This window comes from Osmia lignaria, chromosome 2 (genome assembly GCF_051020975.1).
Source record: "Osmia lignaria lignaria isolate PbOS001 chromosome 2, iyOsmLign1, whole genome shotgun sequence".
In the NCBI taxonomy this organism is placed as follows: domain Eukaryota; kingdom Metazoa; phylum Arthropoda; class Insecta; order Hymenoptera; family Megachilidae; genus Osmia; species Osmia lignaria.
The window spans coordinates 3,555,538-3,577,103 of record NC_135033.1 but is presented as its reverse complement, the minus strand read 5'-3'; the positions used below and the strand labels follow the sequence as shown (position 1 = coordinate 3,577,103).

Sequence of the window (21,566 nt, the reverse complement as noted above, 5' to 3'; positions counted from 1 at the left end):
TGTAAAATTTTTGTAAAGAAAATATGACATATCCTCTGCAGGAACAACTTGAGATCTGCACAACTTGAGTTGGTAAAAATGGAAATGGAGGAAACGGAAGAAAAATCAAATTATATGTAAATATTAAATATGTTTTATAAAGGTTTTTTTTATCTCATTTGACAATAATATGAAGCAAATAAATGTTTAAACCTCGATCGGCGGACCATGGGGAGAGCCACAATTTTAATGTAATTTTGTATTTCATATTATTTTCACTTTCTAAAAACATTATTCCTTTAAAGATTATTCTTCCAGTATCAAAAACTCTTTTGTTTAAAAGTTATACATTTAACTTTAGGTTAATAGTTTTAATTTGGGTCAGGATTGACCTAGATTCCGCTGTTCAAGGGTTAATCATTTCTATATTTTGTTTATATTATAAAAATGCGAAGAGCAATATCTATGTATATAGACTGTGCATAATAATAATAATGGGCACAATAATTTTATATTAATTTTATAAACAAAGTATGAAATTTTTAACAAATATAAAAAACATATTCTTCTTTCTTGTTAATACTGTCAATTGAAATCAATTAACCAAATTTCAATTAACCTAAAAATATTTTTAACTTATTCTTTACAATTATTGCTAAATTTGAAAGTGCCAGAAGCAAAAAAAATTCTTTTATTAGTATAATAAATTTTTAGACTGCAATTATTTTGAAAATTAATAAAATTAAAACAATTAACCAACTAATGAAAGAATCTTAAAAGTGAAAATAAATAATTCCTTTGTTTCATTTTGTGGTTGGAATACAAATTCAAACGACGAGACCTTGGAACAAATACAAAACAAATTGGCGTGCGTTGGCAATATTGAAATTGGTTCTTCATTGAAAAATCTGGCCTAACGAAAATTCGATTACAGAGCATTCTATTGCTCATGAATGTATTAAAATATTGCGCGTCGAACCGTGACCCGGTATCGAACAGCTTTTGAATATTTAACATTAAAATTAAAATTCATAAGACTGTGAGCTTAAATCGTTGCTACGGTTAGTGACAACTAAACCAAGAATATCTTAAATTAAGAATTTCCACGTTGAAAGGGTTGCTCGTTAGCCCAGGCATCCCCTTCAATTTAATAACGTTTATCTTTAAAAGTTGTACAATAATTAAGTTACTGTTAATTTCTTGTTTTCTAGCAAACTTTTATTCTGACAATGAGTGATAATTGCGTTTATTTTTATTCATTTAGAAATCCCAAGTTTCATACGTTAATTACATGGAACATTGATAATTGTAGATCTTGAGTCGAAGATGATTAATCATAATTCAAGAACACATATTATTATCACTTATGACTCTAATGTTTATTAATAAATGAAATTGCATAACAGAACACATTTAATGCGTTTGATTTTTCTTCTTACTCTATTAATCTACTAATTAAAAACTTTATATGAAAATTAATACCAAAATAATAAAAAAATTTCAAAATCTAATGTTACTGTTTCGAATAAAAATATCTCTACAATAATTATGAAATAAAATATCACAGAATTACAAATTTCCATTTATAAAATACCTGAATACTTTTGTTATTAAATTACAATTTCTTAATTTATCTAAATCTTTGTTCCCCTAGTTTTAAATGTTTCTGTTAAAAAACAAAAACAAAAACAAAAAAAATACCACTAACAGCATAACTGTAATTTGTAATACCATGATGAAAAATATCCTCTGCATACAGAGATTCAAACTTAAAGATCTTATAAATTAAAAATTTAATAACTACCCATTTCCATCATTTATACAATTTTTAGTCATTATCGACCTAATTCTCAATCTAATTTAAAAATTCTAGTTTTTAAATATCACTGTCAAATAATAGAAAATATATTTGCAGTTACAAATTTACGAAATATGCTCTGAAATATTGTTTAATATAGCTTAATAAAAAATATTCTCAGGACACAAGGACTGAAATTTAAAAATGCTATAAATCAATGAAAAATTCAATAACACCAGACTATTAGCTTATGTTGCGTTTACCATCGTCTTGAAAGTACATTTCGATTCGTTGGCTAACAGTTCGTGGTTTAGAATTAAAATTCACCGAAGTGTTCCGTGCTTCGTGCGGATCATCGTTTAGCTGGTTGGGTCAAATAATTCGATACACGTATTTCCTAAGGAATTCACTTTTACCCCCCCCACTTTCAAACTGCTGTTTTCTTTATTTCAACTTTTCTCAATAACACAGAAGAAGGAACAACTATGCTCAATATAAAAACAAAAGGAAATCTGAAAATTGTATTATGAACGTAATCCATTACAGGAAAGACGAGTTTACTCGTTTCTCCAGATTTATCTTAAAATCTTGTTCCCTCCAGTTATACCACTTATTTTTATTACAGAAAGAAAATACCATAACTCGTCTTTACTCATGGAAAATAGGAATTTTTTGGGTGGAAAATGATTAAATTACATGAACACAATTAGCCTCATTAACAAACTGTCGCTAATGACAATGGGGTAAATGATATTTGTCAGGATGATAGATTTATAATAAACATAATTGTAATTTGAATTACAGATAGTCAGCAAATTTGAAGAAAAATGTGTTTAAAATTGGCAGAAACCCACAATTGGGTATATCCAATAATTACAGTGGCGTAGCAGTAAAGGTAAATTTCAAATTTTTGGTCTCGGATTCAAATTTGGTTAGGTAAACATTTTTTTCTTTTTAGTTTATGTAACTGGAAATTTGATTAAAAAATTTTGAAATCTACGCTTTCTGTGAGCATTGCGCCATAGCCACTTTGGGATGAAACCAGGGGCAGACTGAAGATTAGTGACACAATGGGCTCTCTTATAGCATACGGCCTCTAATTTTAATTAATTAGGCCCTAAATCCCATCTGACCCACCAGTAATTTTCTCGTGCTCTCGATGGTCAGTCCACCCCTGGATGAAAGGATCTATTACCTAAATATACCCGATAGTGCTGTTTCCTAAATTCTAAACGTATTCTTCATAAAATTGATTTGGCATCTGTGGCTTACAATTAGTATAAATGCTGGTCCATCATCCTACCAAATTTTATTAAGATCAGTGAGAACCACATTTGAAGCATCCTTTGTAAGACATTCATATTCATAAATGATAAAACTGGGTACTTGAAATTGCATTCTTGTAGATCAAATACAACTTTTATTTTTCATTTCTTTTTTTTTTGAAGATACAATGTGTGGCTAGTAAGTAACAAGACTAGAATTCTGTGGACTAATTACGTTGCATATATTTTAATAAAGCGAATAAATATTGTTATTAGATAAACAGAAACATTCCTTATGAATTTTAAGAAGGTTAAGTTATAATTTCACTGGTCCACATTGTTGGAACTTATTACTGACTTGAAATTTTTACTGAAAATATCTCTTATGCTCATCAGATTTTTTATTTTTTTTCGTCTCTATTGAGTTTTTTTATTATTGTAGACAAAAAACATTAACAATGTTTTGAAAATAAAAAGGAATCTTTACACAATTTTGTATACATATTTCTAACGAATCTGTACTACACATTTTATAGTTATCTAAAATTTTCTAATTTCATACACGTGATAGAATTAAAAAATATTAACTGAGATACTTTCAGACTTTTACTTTAAACAGCAGTTTTTATATTGGGAATGTTAATGAAATGTCTGTGTAATCATTTTTATCAAACTTTACAGTACTCTTATGTTATCCAATCATGTCAGATCTTCTCTGATTAGTCGATGTGTTTTATTAATAATTTGAAAATTAAGCTTTAACTAGCATTTTGGTAAAAGAAAATTTTGTTCAGAATCACCCCAGTTACTACCCCTTGGAAGAATACCCACCCGTAACAGAACACCCTGTATATGTATGTACATACAACACCCTAATACTTGCCCCTAAAAAGATTCAAAATAATACAGTAATGCCCTGATAGTAAATGTAGTTTTATCTCCGTAGGACAGGCCTGTCCAACCTGCGGCCCGCGGGCCACTCGTGGCTTCTTCCCCTACCACGCAGCTCGTGCTCGGCTCCCCCCACTCTTCCAATAGAGGGTCTACCATTTATCTCGGAACCCATGTGCGCGTGAACTCATGAATGTGGCAATAGTGCAACGTTTGGCATGATCGGCGATACTTTGGTCAGAGATTCAATTCGGGATACGAGTATGTTTGTCTCTCTGCCGATCGCATCCGAGTTTTGTTGTGCCGAGCCGAGCCGAGCCGACTCGAAGTTCCACTGCTCGTCGTGCATACTCGTATCCCGAATCGAATCTCGGACTAGAGTTCGGTCGATTACCAAATTAACTCTAGGGATTTTTACATCGCTCCCCACAGCTCTCTACATCACATTATACTTTCAGCAATGGTTTGCAGAGGGCGCATCTATCGAACTTTAGCGCTATTGCCACATTCATGAGTTCGCGCGCGTACGAGTTCCGAGGTAAATGGTAGACCCTGTATTTGACGCGTATTCCTAGTCGTAGCTGTTAGAAACCGCTGCCCCAATACTGACACTACTAGATGGTGGGAGAAGTTTGAAGCGGTAAGAGTGGGAGCAGTGACTTTTTCGCTTTTAGCAGTTAGACAGGCCTGCCGTAGGAGACGGAGGGTAATTTTATCATTTTTGAAACTGCTTTGGACGAGCGAACTTCCATGGTTACTTTTTTACACTTCACTGACGACGAGTCACCAACAGTCGAACATCGACGTTATTTCTTTCACATTCCTTAAGCTTATTGTTTTTTATTTTTGCTAAAGAACGAACCGGCAATTCCTAGAACACCTACGTCTCCCGTTAGTAGACGCGATGTGGTTCCAACAGGCGTCTATTATAGGGGCATTACTGTAGTACTTAAATTTAATCTAGACAAATGCAACAAAAGTCGATTTTCAATGAAAGGTGTATAAATATTAAGACTGTGATAAACTTGAAATAAATTTTCTTATTGAAATCAACAGTATCAGTCTCGTTATCTACTAGTCATACTTCATGTACCTAAATATCTTCATTTTAATGTTCTGAGTATAAATCAGTCCAACTACAATTGTATAGGTACCACACAAACGTTTCATAGTTCTAGTTTATTGTAGACCCAGTTTCGTTCAATCAATAATTAATTATCCTATCGGGATATAATAGACATCAAACGAAACGAATAAAGACCTATGAGGAAGTATAAATCGAACCTATGTACCAACTTCCAACGTGAATCAACACGTGGAATCCACACCGAATGACACATAATCTCGAGAGACGTGCGGGTACCCATAAGGGTTGAGCACTCGTATCGAGTTGGGTAAAGTCGAAATGTATCGAGCACCCGAACAGGCAAGTATCCGAGCCCCTTCGACTTTACCAAACTCGAATCGAACCCGAAATTTCGGGTACTCACATATCCCTAATAATCTCCTTATACAGGGTCTACTATTTATCTCGGAACCCGTGCGCGCGTGAACTCATGAATGTGGCAACAACGCAACGTTTGGCACGATCGGCGATACTTTGGTCCGAGATTCGATTCGGGATACGAGTATGTTTGTCTCTCTGCCGATCGCGCCCGAGTTTTGCCGAGCCGAGCCGACTCGAAGTTCCACTGCTCGTCGTGCATACTCGGATCCCGAATCGAATCTCGGACCAGAATTCGGTCGATTACACAGCCGACTCTAGTACTAGCCGTGCTGAAGTAAAAATGGCAACACCGCGGGAATCCGGTCTGAATATATCAACACCTACCCTACTCTATCTGCCTCCCGGACTCCCAGACTCTCAGCCAATCAACGTCGTCAGACTCCCGACTACTCTCTGGACTTCACATAACCTCTTTGGTTTCGTTCCAATAATTTCGCTTGTTTCAAGGTTTTCATTAACTTATATACACGTTCATCAATTCTTAAATGTTTCAATTTGATCCAAAGATGGTTTCATTTTGCTTCATACCTAAATTTTCTTGAAACCACTGTAAATATTTCAAATATCATGCTTCACAACACCAAACTACTTTGAGAGTACACAAAATATATATCACATTTATAACAATTTTATACTACCACATCACTTCTATTTGCCATAGTTGCAACGTTTATATATTGTTTATACATAATTAACACAAAATAGTGTATATTACTACAGCTTTTAATTAAAAAAAGACGTTAATTACAATTCCGAGCACAGGACTCTGTTTTTGAAAATAGGACTTCCGATTGTCACGTGAGCGGTGTTGCCACGTTGTTCAGCATGGCTAGTACTAGAGTCGGCTGTGTCGATTATTAACTCTAGGGATTTTTATATCGCGCCCCACAGCTCTCTAGATAACATTATACTTTCAGCAATGGTTTGCAGAGGGCGCATCTATCGAATTTTAACGCTGTTGCCACATTCATGAGTTCGCAGGCACACGGGTTCCGAGATAAATGGTAGACCCTGTAGAGTCGTCGACTCTCTTTGTGCTGACACACAGAAAAACTATGAAGTAATTATCTTGATGAGTGTAGTGCTCATCACTCGACGTACAAGGAAGCGTGCTGTGCCGGTTAAAAAGGATTGTCTAGGGTACACGAATGTCCATCAAAAGGAAGAAATCGAATTCACTCACCGCGATCCTGTGTGACCATTGGAACGTCTGCCACTACTTTCTTTGTCTTCGTCGTCTTCCTCGTCTCTCGAGGTAGCCAGCGAGTGGGGAGCGGAAGAGGGAGCACTGCTACCGGAATCGGGCCCAGGGCCCATCCTCGAACCGGAAGCACCGCTGCAGCCCGCCGAAGACGTCGACAGACCACCCCCTCCCTGGCCCTCCTCGTTCTCCGCACGATCCACCTGGAAAATCATTTAATTATCATTTAAAAAGTGAGTAGATAAACACGTTGACATCTGTAATAGGCTCAATCAGATTTAATAAAAATGTACAATAGAGGGTAAAAATTTAAGAGGATTACAACAAAATTTCAATATAATAGTGAAATATGACAATGTATTCAGTGATGAATATTTCGCACCTTCTATTGCAAATTTTTTAATACAATAATTCAAGCAGGAGCGGATTTAGATTTCTGAGACCTGAGACTACAAAACTATCGAGGAGCCTCTTGATTAACAAGCTTGGTTCGAAAATTAAAATTTATTCCAAGTAAAACATTTAATTTAAAAAAAAAATAATAACCTATAATTAAATAACATTGCAGGAGAAATATCGAAAAGAAATATTTTAATAATTTAATGATTTAAAAGTTTAAAAATAGTTTTATTTTTGTAATAACAATTAGATTCAAAATTTTCAAAATTGTGGTGGATTTCAAAGTTTGAAATTTTCTAAATCATCATCATAAAACAATGGAAAAATTATTATATCGTCAAATCTTCATTATGAAAAAGCATTACATTATCATTATATAATTATACAAATCTCCATTAGCTATATAGTTATAGGCACTTATATCACTGTACATATAATGATGATTCATAAAAATTAAGAGAAAAGAATTTATTTTTGCAATAGCAATTGTCCACACAATTTGCAAACTTATAATAGAATGCAAACTCTGGAACTTTTGGGTGTAATAGATGGAAAATCCCCCACCCCCGAAAGTTTGCCCAATGTTGTAGCCACCCTTACACCGTTTTTGAAAATTTTCAAAAATATTAAAAAATACGATTTAAATTTCTTTAAGGAATAGGGAGTCAACCCGCACTTGTGATTCCCAAAGGAAATGGTCAATTACATAACTAAAATGTAATTAAAATATAACAATAATTTTCACCAATTTTTTAGTAAAATATTACACCATTAAATGTTAAGCGAGAAGTAGGAGAAATTTTTATTAATCATTGAATATTCTGTTAACTAGAAATGATGTAAATCTTTTGCGATGTTACAGTTAATTGTTGGTAGTCTTAATTAACACTTCTAGATACCAATAGCACGCCAGTTCAACCACCTGAATGACCGATTTACCACGAAACATCCATCCAAACTATCGTAACTTTAATCGAATTCATTGTGTTGGATAGGAAAACGTATTGTTGTATGTGGTTAGATGGTTAACCACATCACGAATGAAATTCATCTCATTCGGTAGATACTAAATATTGTTCGAAACGCATCACAAACTTGATGTATACAAATTATTATATTTACTCGATAAATAGTTCTCTCCGCTGAATTCGAATCGGAGTTTCTCTTCATAGTTCTCAACTCTTTAGAAATTTAATTCTAAAAAAGAAAATTAATATTTTACGCGGTTAAATAAATTTTATGCTGTATTTATACAAACTTTTGACATTGTAAATTGCCTATTTACAGGAAAAATTTGTATAAAATTTAAAAATTCATGAAACTGATATAACTATTAAATAAATCAATATTTTTATTCGAATCAAAAAAATTTTGAATATTTGTAAAATGCATTAGAACATATTTATGAAGTTCAATAATTAAAAAGCTGCATTAATTTCTTTTAAAAAATTTCAAAAAATTACTCTTTTTGAGGGTCATTACACAATGAAGACTCTTCAAGAACTCGTATCATTAATTTTTCAAGCTTTACGTATACACCGACGTATTCTAAGTAGAGATAAAAAATATAACAGAAGATGCGCTGTTCGACAAGAATGATGTTGCAATTTAATTGTCGCTCTTTCAGATCGCACAAAACGCTCGAAACAAAACACGCTTGGCTCGTGTTCTCCGCAAGCTTCTTTCCTTTGTCTTGTGTCTCCGGTTCCCCGTCGTTCAGTGAATTAATTATTCCTAGCAGATGCTGATAATGGTCAGGAACTAATAGAAACAGGATGCTGCCTGAACTTCTAATGTGTTCAATTAATAGCCTCGCATAAATTGGGTCAACGGGTTAAAGCAATTTAATTGTTCCGGTCAACTATCAAGGAGACTCGCTTTTCATCGAAACTCCACCACCCGTCGATCCTCTCGGGACTAATGACAATATCGGTACGAGAGTAGTAGCCGAATAATCAGGCACGATAGAACCTACCGAATATTCTACTATGTAAACATTCTGCTACTAAAATATGCAGCACCAAATATGCATCGACGCTAGTAGTGTGGAATATGCATCGTCGTTAGTGGATCCTAGAGCCCCTTGGGCTCGTAAAGTCCAAGATACATTTCGAATAGGACCCCCACTAGACAAATTAACATAAAGCGACTGAGTTTCAGAATGTTAGAACATCAGAACTTTAGAATTTCAAAGTTAGAACTGTGGAATTTAGAAATTTGAAAATTAGATTTTCAGGATTAAAAATTTTCCAGAATTTTAGAATGTTAGAATTTTGGAATTCTGAAACTTTGGAATATGGAATTTTGAGATTTGGAATCTTGGAATTTTGGAAATTTTAAATTTTAAAACTGAAATTTGTAAATTTTTGAACTTTGGAATTTCGAAATTTTTGAACTATGGAACTTTGGAATTTTGGAATCTCAAAACATTGGAAATTCCAAAATTTTTGAATTTTGGAAGGTACTATTTTCAACATAATATATTTTCCATCTCTAACAAATAATAGGTTAATAGTAATACTAAAACTGAACTCCATTTTTGAGGTCAACTGTATGTATTAACATATATACAGGGTATTCGAGAACAGGTAGGCAATATTTTAAGGGGTGATTCTAGGGATCAAAATAAGACGAAAATCAAGAATAACGAAATAGCATTTACGGCTTTGTTTTCCAGTTATTAACGTTTAAAAATTCGAGTAAAAAGCGCCAGAAACCTGCAATCCGCTCAGCACCGACGACCGAACGTCACGTCGGCAGGGGTCGGTACAGTCATAACCAAGAATCGTTGAATAGTAGAAACTTACCTCGTGCTATTCTGTTTCTCGGTACTGCAGATTCTTGGTTATGACTGTACCGACCCCTGCCGACGTGACGTTTGGTCGTCGGTGCTGAGCGGATTGCAGGTTTCTGGCGCTTTTTACTCGAATTTTTAAACGTTAATAACTGGAAAACAAAGCCGTAAACGCTATTTTGTTATTCTTGATTTTCGTCTTATTTTAATCCCTAGAATCACTCCTTAAAATATTGTCCACCAGTTGTTGAACAACCTGTACATACAGGGTCTACCATTTATCTAGGAACCCGTGCGCGCGTGAACTCATGAATGTGGCAACAGCACAACGTTTGGCATGATCGGCGATACCCTGGTCCGAGATTCGATTCGGGATACGAGTATGTTTGTTTCTCTGTCGATCGCGTCCGAGTTTTGCCGAGCCGAGCCGAGCCGACTCGAAGTTCCACTGCTCGTCGTGCATACTCGTATCCCTAATCGAATCTCGGACCAGAGTTCGGTCGATTACCAACTTAACTCTAGGGATTTTTACATCGCTCCCCAGAGCAATCTACATGACATTATACTTTCAGCAATGGTTTACAGAAGGCGCATCTATCAAATTTTAGCGCTGTTGCCACATTCATGAGTTCGCGCGCACACGGGTCCCGAGATAAATGGTAGACCCTGTATATCGGTAACTGTCTCTTGACTGTACCCGGATTATGGGGATACAAACGATCGCATGGCGTTTGAAACGAGATTGTCCGAAGTTTCAACTGTGAGATCTCTCCGAAGGAAATCCAAGATTCAAACGGCTCAACAGACGGAAGAGAGATGTTACCTTCAAATAATCCAAAAGATCTGAGAACTAGTTCAATGTTAGATACGTTCGACGTATCACTAATGGATGCAAATCGAAAGCAATTCGATTCGACAAGCACAAACAACCACAACTGTTCAAAGATACGTCGCGTCAGGGCAAATAAATCTGTGGATGAATATTCAAGTTTTTCTTGCTCAAAGGAATCGTTTCACCTGACAATTGCTTTACAATTCAAAACGAGTCTTCATGGTACCTTTCAACGTAGATTCAAACAAAAATATGGATTTGTTGACTTGCCTTTTAATTCTTTTTGGTTCACTGAATATCTGTGTTAACTTGTAAGAGGTAAAGCTTTTCCTTTGTCAGACAATATTTCTTTTTACAATCGTTTAAATTTTATATAAAGAAGTGTACATACACCCGTGATCAAATCAAGCTTTCCTGGGAAAAATAGCGATGGAGGGGAAGCAAGGACATGCAAAATCTTGATTTCCACGATACTGATTTTAAAAGTAATTTAGAAAGAAAGTATGAATAATAAATAAATATCAGTTCAAATTTCTTCCGCGTAAGAGATAAAGCTACCCTCCCATGTGTATGAGGTCTCCTCCCCCTGCATTGTTATTTTTCCCGGGAATGTCTACGGGGAAAGATGAGAACCAGGCACATCACCATTTTTCCTGGGAAAGCATTATTTCATCGCGAGTCTGCATTACATACAGGGTGTCTTAGGTCAAGTAGTACAATTGGGCAGGGGGTGATTCTACAAAAATAAATGAGCCAAAAAAGGAATACATTTTTTTTGTTTGAACTTTTGTTTTCGAGTAAATTGAATTTGAAAAGTCGACGAGTGTACGTGCACTAATAAGAAAAGTATCCGAGGTATTCCTCACCAATTTTCTTCATTCTGTGATATGTATTTTTTTATACGTGCTAATTCGTTCATTTAAGGTTCATTTAAGGCCCGAAAAACCTTTTTTTTTACATATCTCGAGAATGAATAGAAATCTTTTAATGAAGTCAACGGAAAATTATTTGTCATAAAAGGGCGATATTATAGGCATTCCTTTGATCTTAAAGGGTTGCATCCCCTAACTTATATAAAGAAAAACAACCATTTATAAGAAAAAGTTTAATCCATATTTTAAGTAGTTTATAGAAAAAGAATTTTCTTCTGATCTCGTTTTTTTAAAATTATTTTTAGTAGAAACAAATCGTTTGCCAACTAATGCCACACAACTTTAAAATTATTTCAAAGCAGGATAGAAAAATTTAGATAAAGAGTACATATGTTAAAAAATTAATAAACAAAATAGACATTTCAATGCGGCTAAAATACAGTAATAATTAAAATCTAATAGTTTTAATCAATTTAATTACTTTCAAGTATTTGAATAAAGCAGTGTACAAACTTGTGGTATTATAGAATAACGAAATTTTAGATGTTTGAAAATGTTAGATTGTAGCATTAGGAAACCGTAAAACTGAAACTTGGAAGAATCGTGCAATCTGGAAAATGTAAAACCATAATACTGTAGATTTACAAAGCTATAAATTCTTGAACCGCAGAACTATCAGATTGCAGAATTGTAAAATCGCTAAACTGAGGTATAACCATAAAACTGTACAGTTATGGTAGCACAGAATTATTACAACGCTATAAAATTACGCATTTGTTGAACTATACAATTTTTGTTAACATAGAACTACAGATCGATGTAATATAAAGATTGCGAGATTGGAGAGTAATAGCAGCATAAACTGAAATAGTGGTGAGGAATATTTAAGCAGTAATTCACTAAAGTAGCTATACAGCGAGTTGCATATGTAGATTAAAACAGTGATAGTAAAAGAAAGATGGTAGAATACAGACACTACAATATCAGTAAAATAATAGTAATGTGTAGTATTTTTCACGAGAGAGTACGAGTGTTTCGCGCAGCTCGACTGACTAGGGAACATCGGGGACTGATACATTCCGATTTTTATGAAACTTTGCATAAATATTTATTAGACCTGTTTATGAAGATAACTGTAATTCGTTGGTGCCCGTTTTTCACTTTGAGGGAGATATCAACCCTTTTATCCGAACTGCCCTTTCTATATACGTGCTTATAAATCGTAAACAACAAAAGATATCAAAAAATAGTTGAAATAAAAGTTATATCGTTTTTTGAGGTCTATAAAACTGTGTGAAGTTTTTCAAAACAGAGGGGGAGGGGGAATTCAATTTTACAAAAAGGATGATTTACAAAAAAAACTTACACGCAGCTTTATAGACCTCAAGAAACGGTATAACTTTTATTTCAATTATTTTTTGATATCTTTTGTTGTTTACGATTTATAAGCACGTATATAGAAAGGGCGGTTCGGATAAAAGGGTTGATATCTCCCTCAAAGTGAAAAACGGGCACCAACGAATTACAGTTATCTTCATAAACAGGTCTAATAAATATTTATGCAAAGTTTCATCAAAATCGGAGTGTATCAGTCCCCGATGTTCCCTTGTGAGCTCAAAAAGTTCCCCCACCACTAGCGCTACCCCACCATGATTTACTTCCATTGCGATCCGCGATATACACGGTGGACAAAATGTACTAATATAGGAACGGCTTATTATAGGACAGAGTTAGTGAATAATCCATAAATTTCTAATCACCCGATATACCCCCTGTCTAGCGTGGCTCACGACATACAGCCGTACGGCGCTTGCGCGTTACCTTGGTAGCGGAGCGTGGCAGAACCAATCAGAGCCAACATGCGCAGACGAGACCAAAATTCGTTCATCCGTACTAGTACTCTCTCGTGAAAAATACTATAAGTACATGTGACTTATGCAGGATCAGATTAAGATTTCTAGGAGACAGGACTTTCAAGTCTTTTAAGGCCCTCTTGGTTGACAAACTTGGTTCAAAAATTGAAATTTATTCTAAATAATATAATATTTAATTATAAAGAAGTAAGACAATAGTAAAAGCAAAATTTCATCCAATATTTTTTGACATAATAAATGAAAGGCTTAGAACGGGATCCGGAGCTGTAGTCTTCCCTAGGCCTCCCCTTGATCCGGCACTGCTTTCGACATTGTACCTCAATATTTTTTTACGTAGAATATTCTGAAGAAAGGAATCAAAAGTGACTTAGAAATCTCTAAAAATCTTCCAACTAAAAAAAAAGTGATTACTACCATGTTTGTGATTTTTTGTTGGAATATAGATTTTTCGAACTTTTGATAGAAGATATTTAGTTATTTTGTTTTTTGTAAATCACCATAACATATTTAGATTTCATAACACGAAACAAATTCAAAATTTCATAAGCTGAGTTTTATTTTTATTGTTTTAGATTTTGGAAAATTATTTCACAGAAAACATATTGTAACAAACTAATTAAAAAAAATAGGATACTCTAAGTAATGTAATTTCAAATAAAGTATACAAGAAAACAATTGTAGCATAAAAGTCTTCTGAAAATGTTGAAAGGACGAATAGCATTGAGAAAGCTGAACACGAATTTCAAATATTTGATAGTTCGTTATCTTACTGCGTTGAAATTGTCGCAGAAGTGCTCTCGCAAATTCCACGATTCACAAGAATAGCGAGCGACGATGAAATTGGCCGCAGTGGCCCTTAGAATCTAGGATCCAGCTTTAGAGCCACTTCTAGAAATGATACGACTTCGAAACCTTGAATACGTATGTATGTATATGTTAGAAAAGAAAATCCTTCGATCAATTTAATTTTTTATCTTCGAACTGTCTCCAATTTTAGAAGTAATGCTTTTAATGCTTCGAAAGAAAATGGTTCATCTATTAACCCTTGAACAGCGGAGACTGGGTCAATCGAAATCAAAACTTACAAAACATATATAAGGGTATTATAATATTTAAACGAAAGAATTTCACATATTGGAAGAATAATTTTTAGAGAAGCAGAGTAAAATTTAAATTCGGCCTCTCTCCATGGTCCGTAGTCCGAACTACAGTATATAACGTTGTTTGAAAAATATTGTAAAAGTAATAGTAAGTCAAATATATTTTATCGAAAAATTTTAATGAATTTGTGTTCTGAATAGTAAATAAAAATATACCAAAATATAAGTTTAAGATAACACATAAAAATATTAAACTAAAATAAATAATTAAACGAAATTGATGAACCTCCTAAAAAATGTAATTATTTTTATCCACTGAAAATTAATTCATTTGCATTTAACTGAAAATATACTGTGTTCTCTAATTAAGAAGTTCTAATTATGATACATTGTTTGAAAAACAGATATTTCAAATTCTAATTAAACGTACCATTCTAATATTAGATTTAATTTTCGCAATTAAAAATGAAAATTTTTCAAATTTAATTGAGCCATGCGATAATTTCGGACGTTATTTCATTTATGATCTACTTGAACTACTTCCTGCGAAGGTCTACTCATTTACCTATACTACTCAGAAATAACAGATTTGCCGTTGTTACAACGAAATTAGGACACCCTATGCATACTAATAACTACCATTATGAAATCCAGACAAATTCCCAGCTGTACTAATTCTGTGTACACATTAGAAACTTAAGACTCATTAGAAACTATAAAATTGAAACGTATTACGTATTCCAAACACGAGTTAGTTGTTTCACGGAATTATGATTCGGTTCAAATAACATTAAATATCGATATTACGAATTGAACAAACACTGCGAACGCTAATACGAAATTAAGATGTATCATAAATCATGATAATTATTCAGTTTATCGCGCCAAATGATTGATTTTGGAATCTAGAGTGTCTGACGTGATTCGACAAAATAAAATTATTGCAAATCTTTTATGAGTTTCAGAAAAGGAGCAACTAGACTAATTTGAAAAGGATTCTTTCGTACAAGAGGTTCAAAAAGTTTCAGTTAAGTGTACACAAAATTTTCAATACTGTCGGGTCTCAAGCTCGCTCTAAATGGCAATTTATTTTTGGCTACCCAATTATTTTCTTCGCAACAGTGCATTTGCACAAAATACTGCGCATACATATAATGGCACAGAGAAATCTCGTTATATTACTGATTTACTGTGTTCATTTCTCATATAAATTAATAGCAGGAACTGGTATATAATAATGTTATATATCGTGGTCGCTAATGAGCTTGCTGTTCATGCGACCATTATAAATAAACAATATAAAAAAAAAACATTATCCATTCATATTACACGTATCGGCACATAAAAATATTTATATACAGTGTATCAGAATAGTAAGTATATGGACATAAGTAGTAAATTCAGTATACATAAATAATTAAAAACACATTTCATGTGAATATGCATTCCATCTGACCTTATTTCTGAGTTACAGGTGTTTCAGTCTTTCAATCACATTTATGATAATCTGAACTTTTCAATCAATTGTTACTTTTACACTGATTATTATACACTGATTACACTGATTATTATTTAAACATTGTTTCTTTGAACGAAAAATTAATTGGAGAGCCACATACAATTTAACACATTAATTTCTTCGTATGCCTGAATTAACCCTTTGATTGCTATAGACGCACGTATGCGTCAGGTGAAAGCTGTCGGTGCCGCATATCTACATCCGTAATTTGTTTCTTCTATATATTCATCAAATAAAAGTTATCAACGTATATTACTATTTACACGTCATATGTTATCAGATTATGTAACGGGGCGGTCTGATCGGTGCGCACGGTGTTGCGCACCGCAGTCGGTTTCCCCGTGCCAGGGTTCGCAGGGTGGTCGGGTTCGTGAAATAACGAGGCAGGTTTATAGCAGGTTTACAGTAAAAGCTGGATATATGCAACAAACATTGGGACCCAGACGTTGCATATATCCAACCGAGGTGTCGATTCTGGGCATTTAATGTTGCATGTTGCATGTTGCGTGTTTAATGCATCTTTGGTGTACGGCCTGCTTTGTACATATGTAGCTGAGGTGTCAATTCTATGTTGTTTATTCTATTATTATTGTATATTTATTCTATTATCATTCTGTTATTACTGTTAACTTGTAAATTACTTTAATTTTCAATAGGAAGAAACTGTCCGGTTTCATGGAAATCTCGGGCTGTTCCTAACATCATAAAGCACCTAATTTGCAGTCAATACTTCAGCAGCATATTCTGAATAAATAAATAAATAAATGAATATAATTCAAACTATATCGTGTTTGGTATTATTTTAATCAGAAAAATCTCACAAATGCGTTAGTAAAAGTTTCATTAAGAAAAAGTTAAAAATAAAAAAGTTTTATCGTTGAATTAGTATTAGTCACACCGATATAACGGTTCGGATCGTATTACACGGCTTCCTCGTCGAGCGTCTCGGTTCGCTTAGGGGGATCCCCCCAAGTGGAGGGGATAGCGATGTTGCATATATCCTATATTTATATTTATATATACATGGTGCGGCCACCTGCCGCAGCCCCTCGGGCTGTTGTCTAGGATGGCGGTGTCTCCTGCCGGGGTCGCTACAACAAAATATGTCTGACGATGAGCTGGCGATGGAGCCGTGTCGCACTTCGCCTAAGTTTACGGGACTTATATACTACGGTCGGAACCCGGTCAGTTACAGGAGGTTCGCGGAACTTACAAACTAACCAGTCTTACGAATTAGCGCGGTTCTTATACTTTACTACCGCCTTACAAACTAATGCGTGAGCGCGGAGTGAGAGCGCGAACGCGAGCAAACGAGAATCTAACGAAAGTGACGAGAAACCGTCGCGGGTGTCGAGGTACCGGATGCAAGCGCCGGGAGGTCAGGAAGGTATCTAACCCATTCGAGCCGGTGTTCGTTTATTGAAAACGTCGCGCTGCTGTTGAGTTGCTGCCCGCTTGCCTTGCGCGGCTGCCTCCTCGTACGCCGAGGTAGAACCGAGCAGTGAACGCGGCGACGACCAATCCTGGCCGACCCTGAGACAAATCTCGGGATTGAACGGAATCGGTTGCTAAAGGCCGGGTGCGGTGCTGTGCGGGATAGCATTCGGAACCCCGCAGTCAAACCTGCGGATGTTACAAACGCTCACTAGTTTCGTCATCCCGGGACAAACCTCGGAGACGGCGAAACTAGGCTCCCGCGGCTGCTGGACCTACTGGGAGCTGCCAGATCGTGACGTAGTGCAATGCCACGTTCCGACGGCCGGTGATCTCTTCGCCAGGTCAAACCATAGCGTCGAACTATCGGCGCTCCGGTCCGGACCTCCTAGGAGGTCTACTCGGGGCCGAGGCCCCGAGGCAACTCGTCGATCCTCGCGGCGATCGGTCCTACTTATAGTCTCGTTCGCGGGAGTGGGAATGCCGCCGTGGTGGGGGTTCGCGATGCGCGGCTGTCGTCGCAATTGTAATAATGTAATAAAATAATGGAAAAAACCTGAAAAATAAATTGAGAAATGGAATGAAATAAAAAAAAAAGAATGATAGATGTTATTGACTAAATTATTATTTCGTACACACACAACGTTTAAGTTTAGAGTACTTAGCAATCAAAGGGTTAAGATTTTTGGAGCTCAGGGCTATTAAACCTTGAAAGGGCCCTCTTGATTGATAAACTTGATTCAAAAACTGTCAAAAGTTCTAAATAAAATGAAATCAGATTTAATCGTGAAGAAAAAGGACTATAGTAAAAACAAACATTCCCTTCAACATTTTTTGACATAGTAAGCGGAAGGCTTGTAACTATAGCTCCCCTTACACCTCCCTTATCATATTCTCACGTCACTTTACAGATACACAGAAGGGAGAGAAAATATTCAACTTTAAAATAGTAATTAAGAAGGTGTAATACCAAAGGCAACGAATTAATCTGTGTATCTAATAAATTAGAATAATAGTATTTAAAAAGAATAATGCAAAAATTAGAGAATGAAAGTTACAAAGAAACTTTTTAGTTAAAATTTGGTTAAAACTGACTTTAAATTACTAAAGCCATTTGAAACAAATTTTCATTGACATTATTTAACGTAAAAATGAAAATATTAAAAGGTATTCAATTTCCACTTGTCAATCAGTGAAGAAACATTCTTTTATCAGTAACAGTAAAGGAATCATCGCTACATAACGTGGGAGTTGGACAGTCTCTGTCCTCTGTTTTTTATGGAACTGTATACCATGTGAAAGTTATTTTGTTGTACAAGTTCGTTTTAATTTTCTTCATGTATTTCTGTTTTTGAAATGAAGCTTTTACATGTTTCTGTTTTATAACGTGTATACGCGTTTTATAAATTGGAGTTAACGTGTAGATTGATATTTGAAATTTTGTTGAAGAGAAATGTGTAAACTAGTTTATGCAATTAATACATGTCAAACGGTGCAAAGGGAATATGTTAAATATGTAAAGAGAATATGTCAAACATGCACACGTAATATATGAATATATATTGAAATATCATGTGTATTTAAGAAATATGTGATATGCAATTATTAAAAACTGCAATGTATGATAAGTATTTGTTTCATGATAATTATAGTTGAATTACAGCTACTATTTATCTGTTAACATGTTAACGTTTCTAAGATGAATTTTCAATACTAATGTTATTCGCATCATCTGTACATTTTTATAATCCACACAAGTATAATATTAGAAGCCTGACTAATTGTAAGTTTTTTTTAAATTCTGGAACTTGAAAATTAAAAAGTTAGAAAATTGAAAAGCTAGGAAACGTGGAAATTAGAAAACTATAAAATTAGAATTATCTAAAACCTTTTATTATTTTTAATTTTTGTACCATCAATCTTAAGAAAAAAAATATTAGTGTTGGAGAGATCAGTGTCAATACACATATGTACCAGGAGGTTTCAAAGAGTTAAATGACGTAGAGCCATTGGTGGACAGCGTTTTAAATTCAATATTTTCAAAATTTTCACCAAGATATTCTAAATAATTATAATGTCAATGCGTGTTATAATAACTTGAAAACATATCTACTGTTTGTAATAAATTTATCAGTATGAAGACATTCGAATATTTAATAACCATTACCAAATTGTATAAAATAAATATAATAGAAGCATATAAAATATGTAACATATTTTTAAATATGTAGCATACAGGGTGAATCGCCTTAGGCAAGCCACCTGAATAACTTCTACATTTTTGGAGATAGAAACAAATGTTTCAGACAAAAGTTGTTTGGTTTCGATGAGCTCATTACGTGATGTACATAACTTTTCTTCAGATGGAGGCGCTTAGGAGATTTGAAGGTTAACTTAGTTTCTTTAAATGGAATGGGGTAATTTTTTATGCATCAAACGATGCAGCTAGACATTCTTTATGAAAAAGTGCTGACCTATGTATGTCGAAAAGCTGGTAGTTTAGGAGATATTTCAATTTAAATAATTCTAAAATTCGTACTGACATTAGCGTTTATTTACAAGTATGGTTCAACATAACGACCATTTGCATCACAGCATTTTTTAAATCGATGAAGTAAGGACTGCCCTACGTTGTTTGATGTAACAGCTGATATTTTGCTACATTCGTCAATAATACGCTGCTTCATATCAGTCACTATAGTTGAATCTTTCGCGTAAACTTTAATCTTTAAATAGCCAGTCCTTACTTTATCGATTTCAAAAATGTTGTGATGCAAATGATCGTTATGTTCAACCATAGTTGTAAATAAATGCTAATGTCAGTACTAGTTTTAGAATTATTTAAACTGAAATATCTCCTGAACTACCAGCTTTTCGACATACATAGGTCAGTACTTTTTTATACTGACTTTTATAAAGAATGTCTAGCTGCATCGTTTGATGCATAAAAAAGTACCCCATTCTATTTAAAAAAACTAAGTTGACCTTCAAATCTCCTAAGCGCCTCCATCTGAAGAAAAATTATGTACACCACGAAACCAAATAACTTTTGTCTGAAACTTTTGTTTCTATCTTCAAAAATGTAGAAGTTATTCAGGTGGCTTGCCTTAGATAACTCACCCTGTATATTAAAAAACGAAAAATACGAAAACAATACGAAAAAAATATTGTAAAAACATCATACATATTAAAAATCCTTTAAAGGAGAAATAAATTTTCTAATTAGGCCTAATTACCAAGTTTCTAGAAAAATATAGGTGTAGCAATTATACCAATATTTTCAGTCTGGACTTTAGAGACAGTATTAATATGCAGACATGTCGTATCATTGAGATTCCATATGAAACCGAGTTCGAATGAAGTTTCACTGACATCAATTTCCATGTTCTCACTTAGCCCTTGTTTCTTTTCACTGCACTTCAGTTTACCATTAGTGGTGCAGGTGCAACACTGCTATATACTCTATACAGCTACTGTGTAAGTGAATGGCGTGCTTTAATTAATTTACGATCAACTCTAAAGATATCAGTTCGTTTATTTGCGAGTTTCTGATTCTACTTAACTTCCGAATACAGGGTTACTTTGACCCATAACAATGGCATCATAATTGTATGCAAGGTTTGAAATATATTTCAGTGAAAAAAGAAAGAAGGGTCAACAAAGATTATACACTTTGTATTATGCAAAATTTAGTTTTTTTAAAGGAAAACATTGAAATTTCGTTTGTAACATTAAAATTGCTAAAACATCTTATAGAAAATATATTTTGAAGTGCGTACATTCTTCACATTTATGCATTTTATGCAATTTTATGCATTTCCATTCTTTTTAATGTTAAATTATTTAGTTATAAAATTTATTTTATTTTAATATTAAATACAAAAGTGTTGTCATTCACATAATGAAATATTTATTGAAAATTTATTACTTTAAATTAATTTTTATTTGTTTAATAAAATTCATAATAAAGGTAAACTGTTAGTATTAATTAATACAGAGATCATTCTAACGAAAACCAAATGTAATAAAATATATTACAATTTTCCAGTACAACAATTTCATTTGTTACTTTTTATTATTTAGTATAATAGTAACGTTATG

General features: G+C 34.1%; 1 protein-coding gene across 1 annotated transcript in view; it reads right to left on the bottom strand.

Annotated features, from left to right (window-relative positions):
• LOC117605966 (uncharacterized) overlaps window positions 1-21,566 on the bottom strand; it is a 358,528-nt gene that overhangs the window by 137,478 nt on the left and 199,484 nt on the right. The window contains exon 3 of the mRNA XM_034327865.2: window positions 6,624-6,844. Coding sequence (XP_034183756.2) covers window positions 6,624-6,844 — 221 coding nt within the window. The remainder of the gene's footprint in view (window positions 1-6,623; window positions 6,845-21,566) is intronic.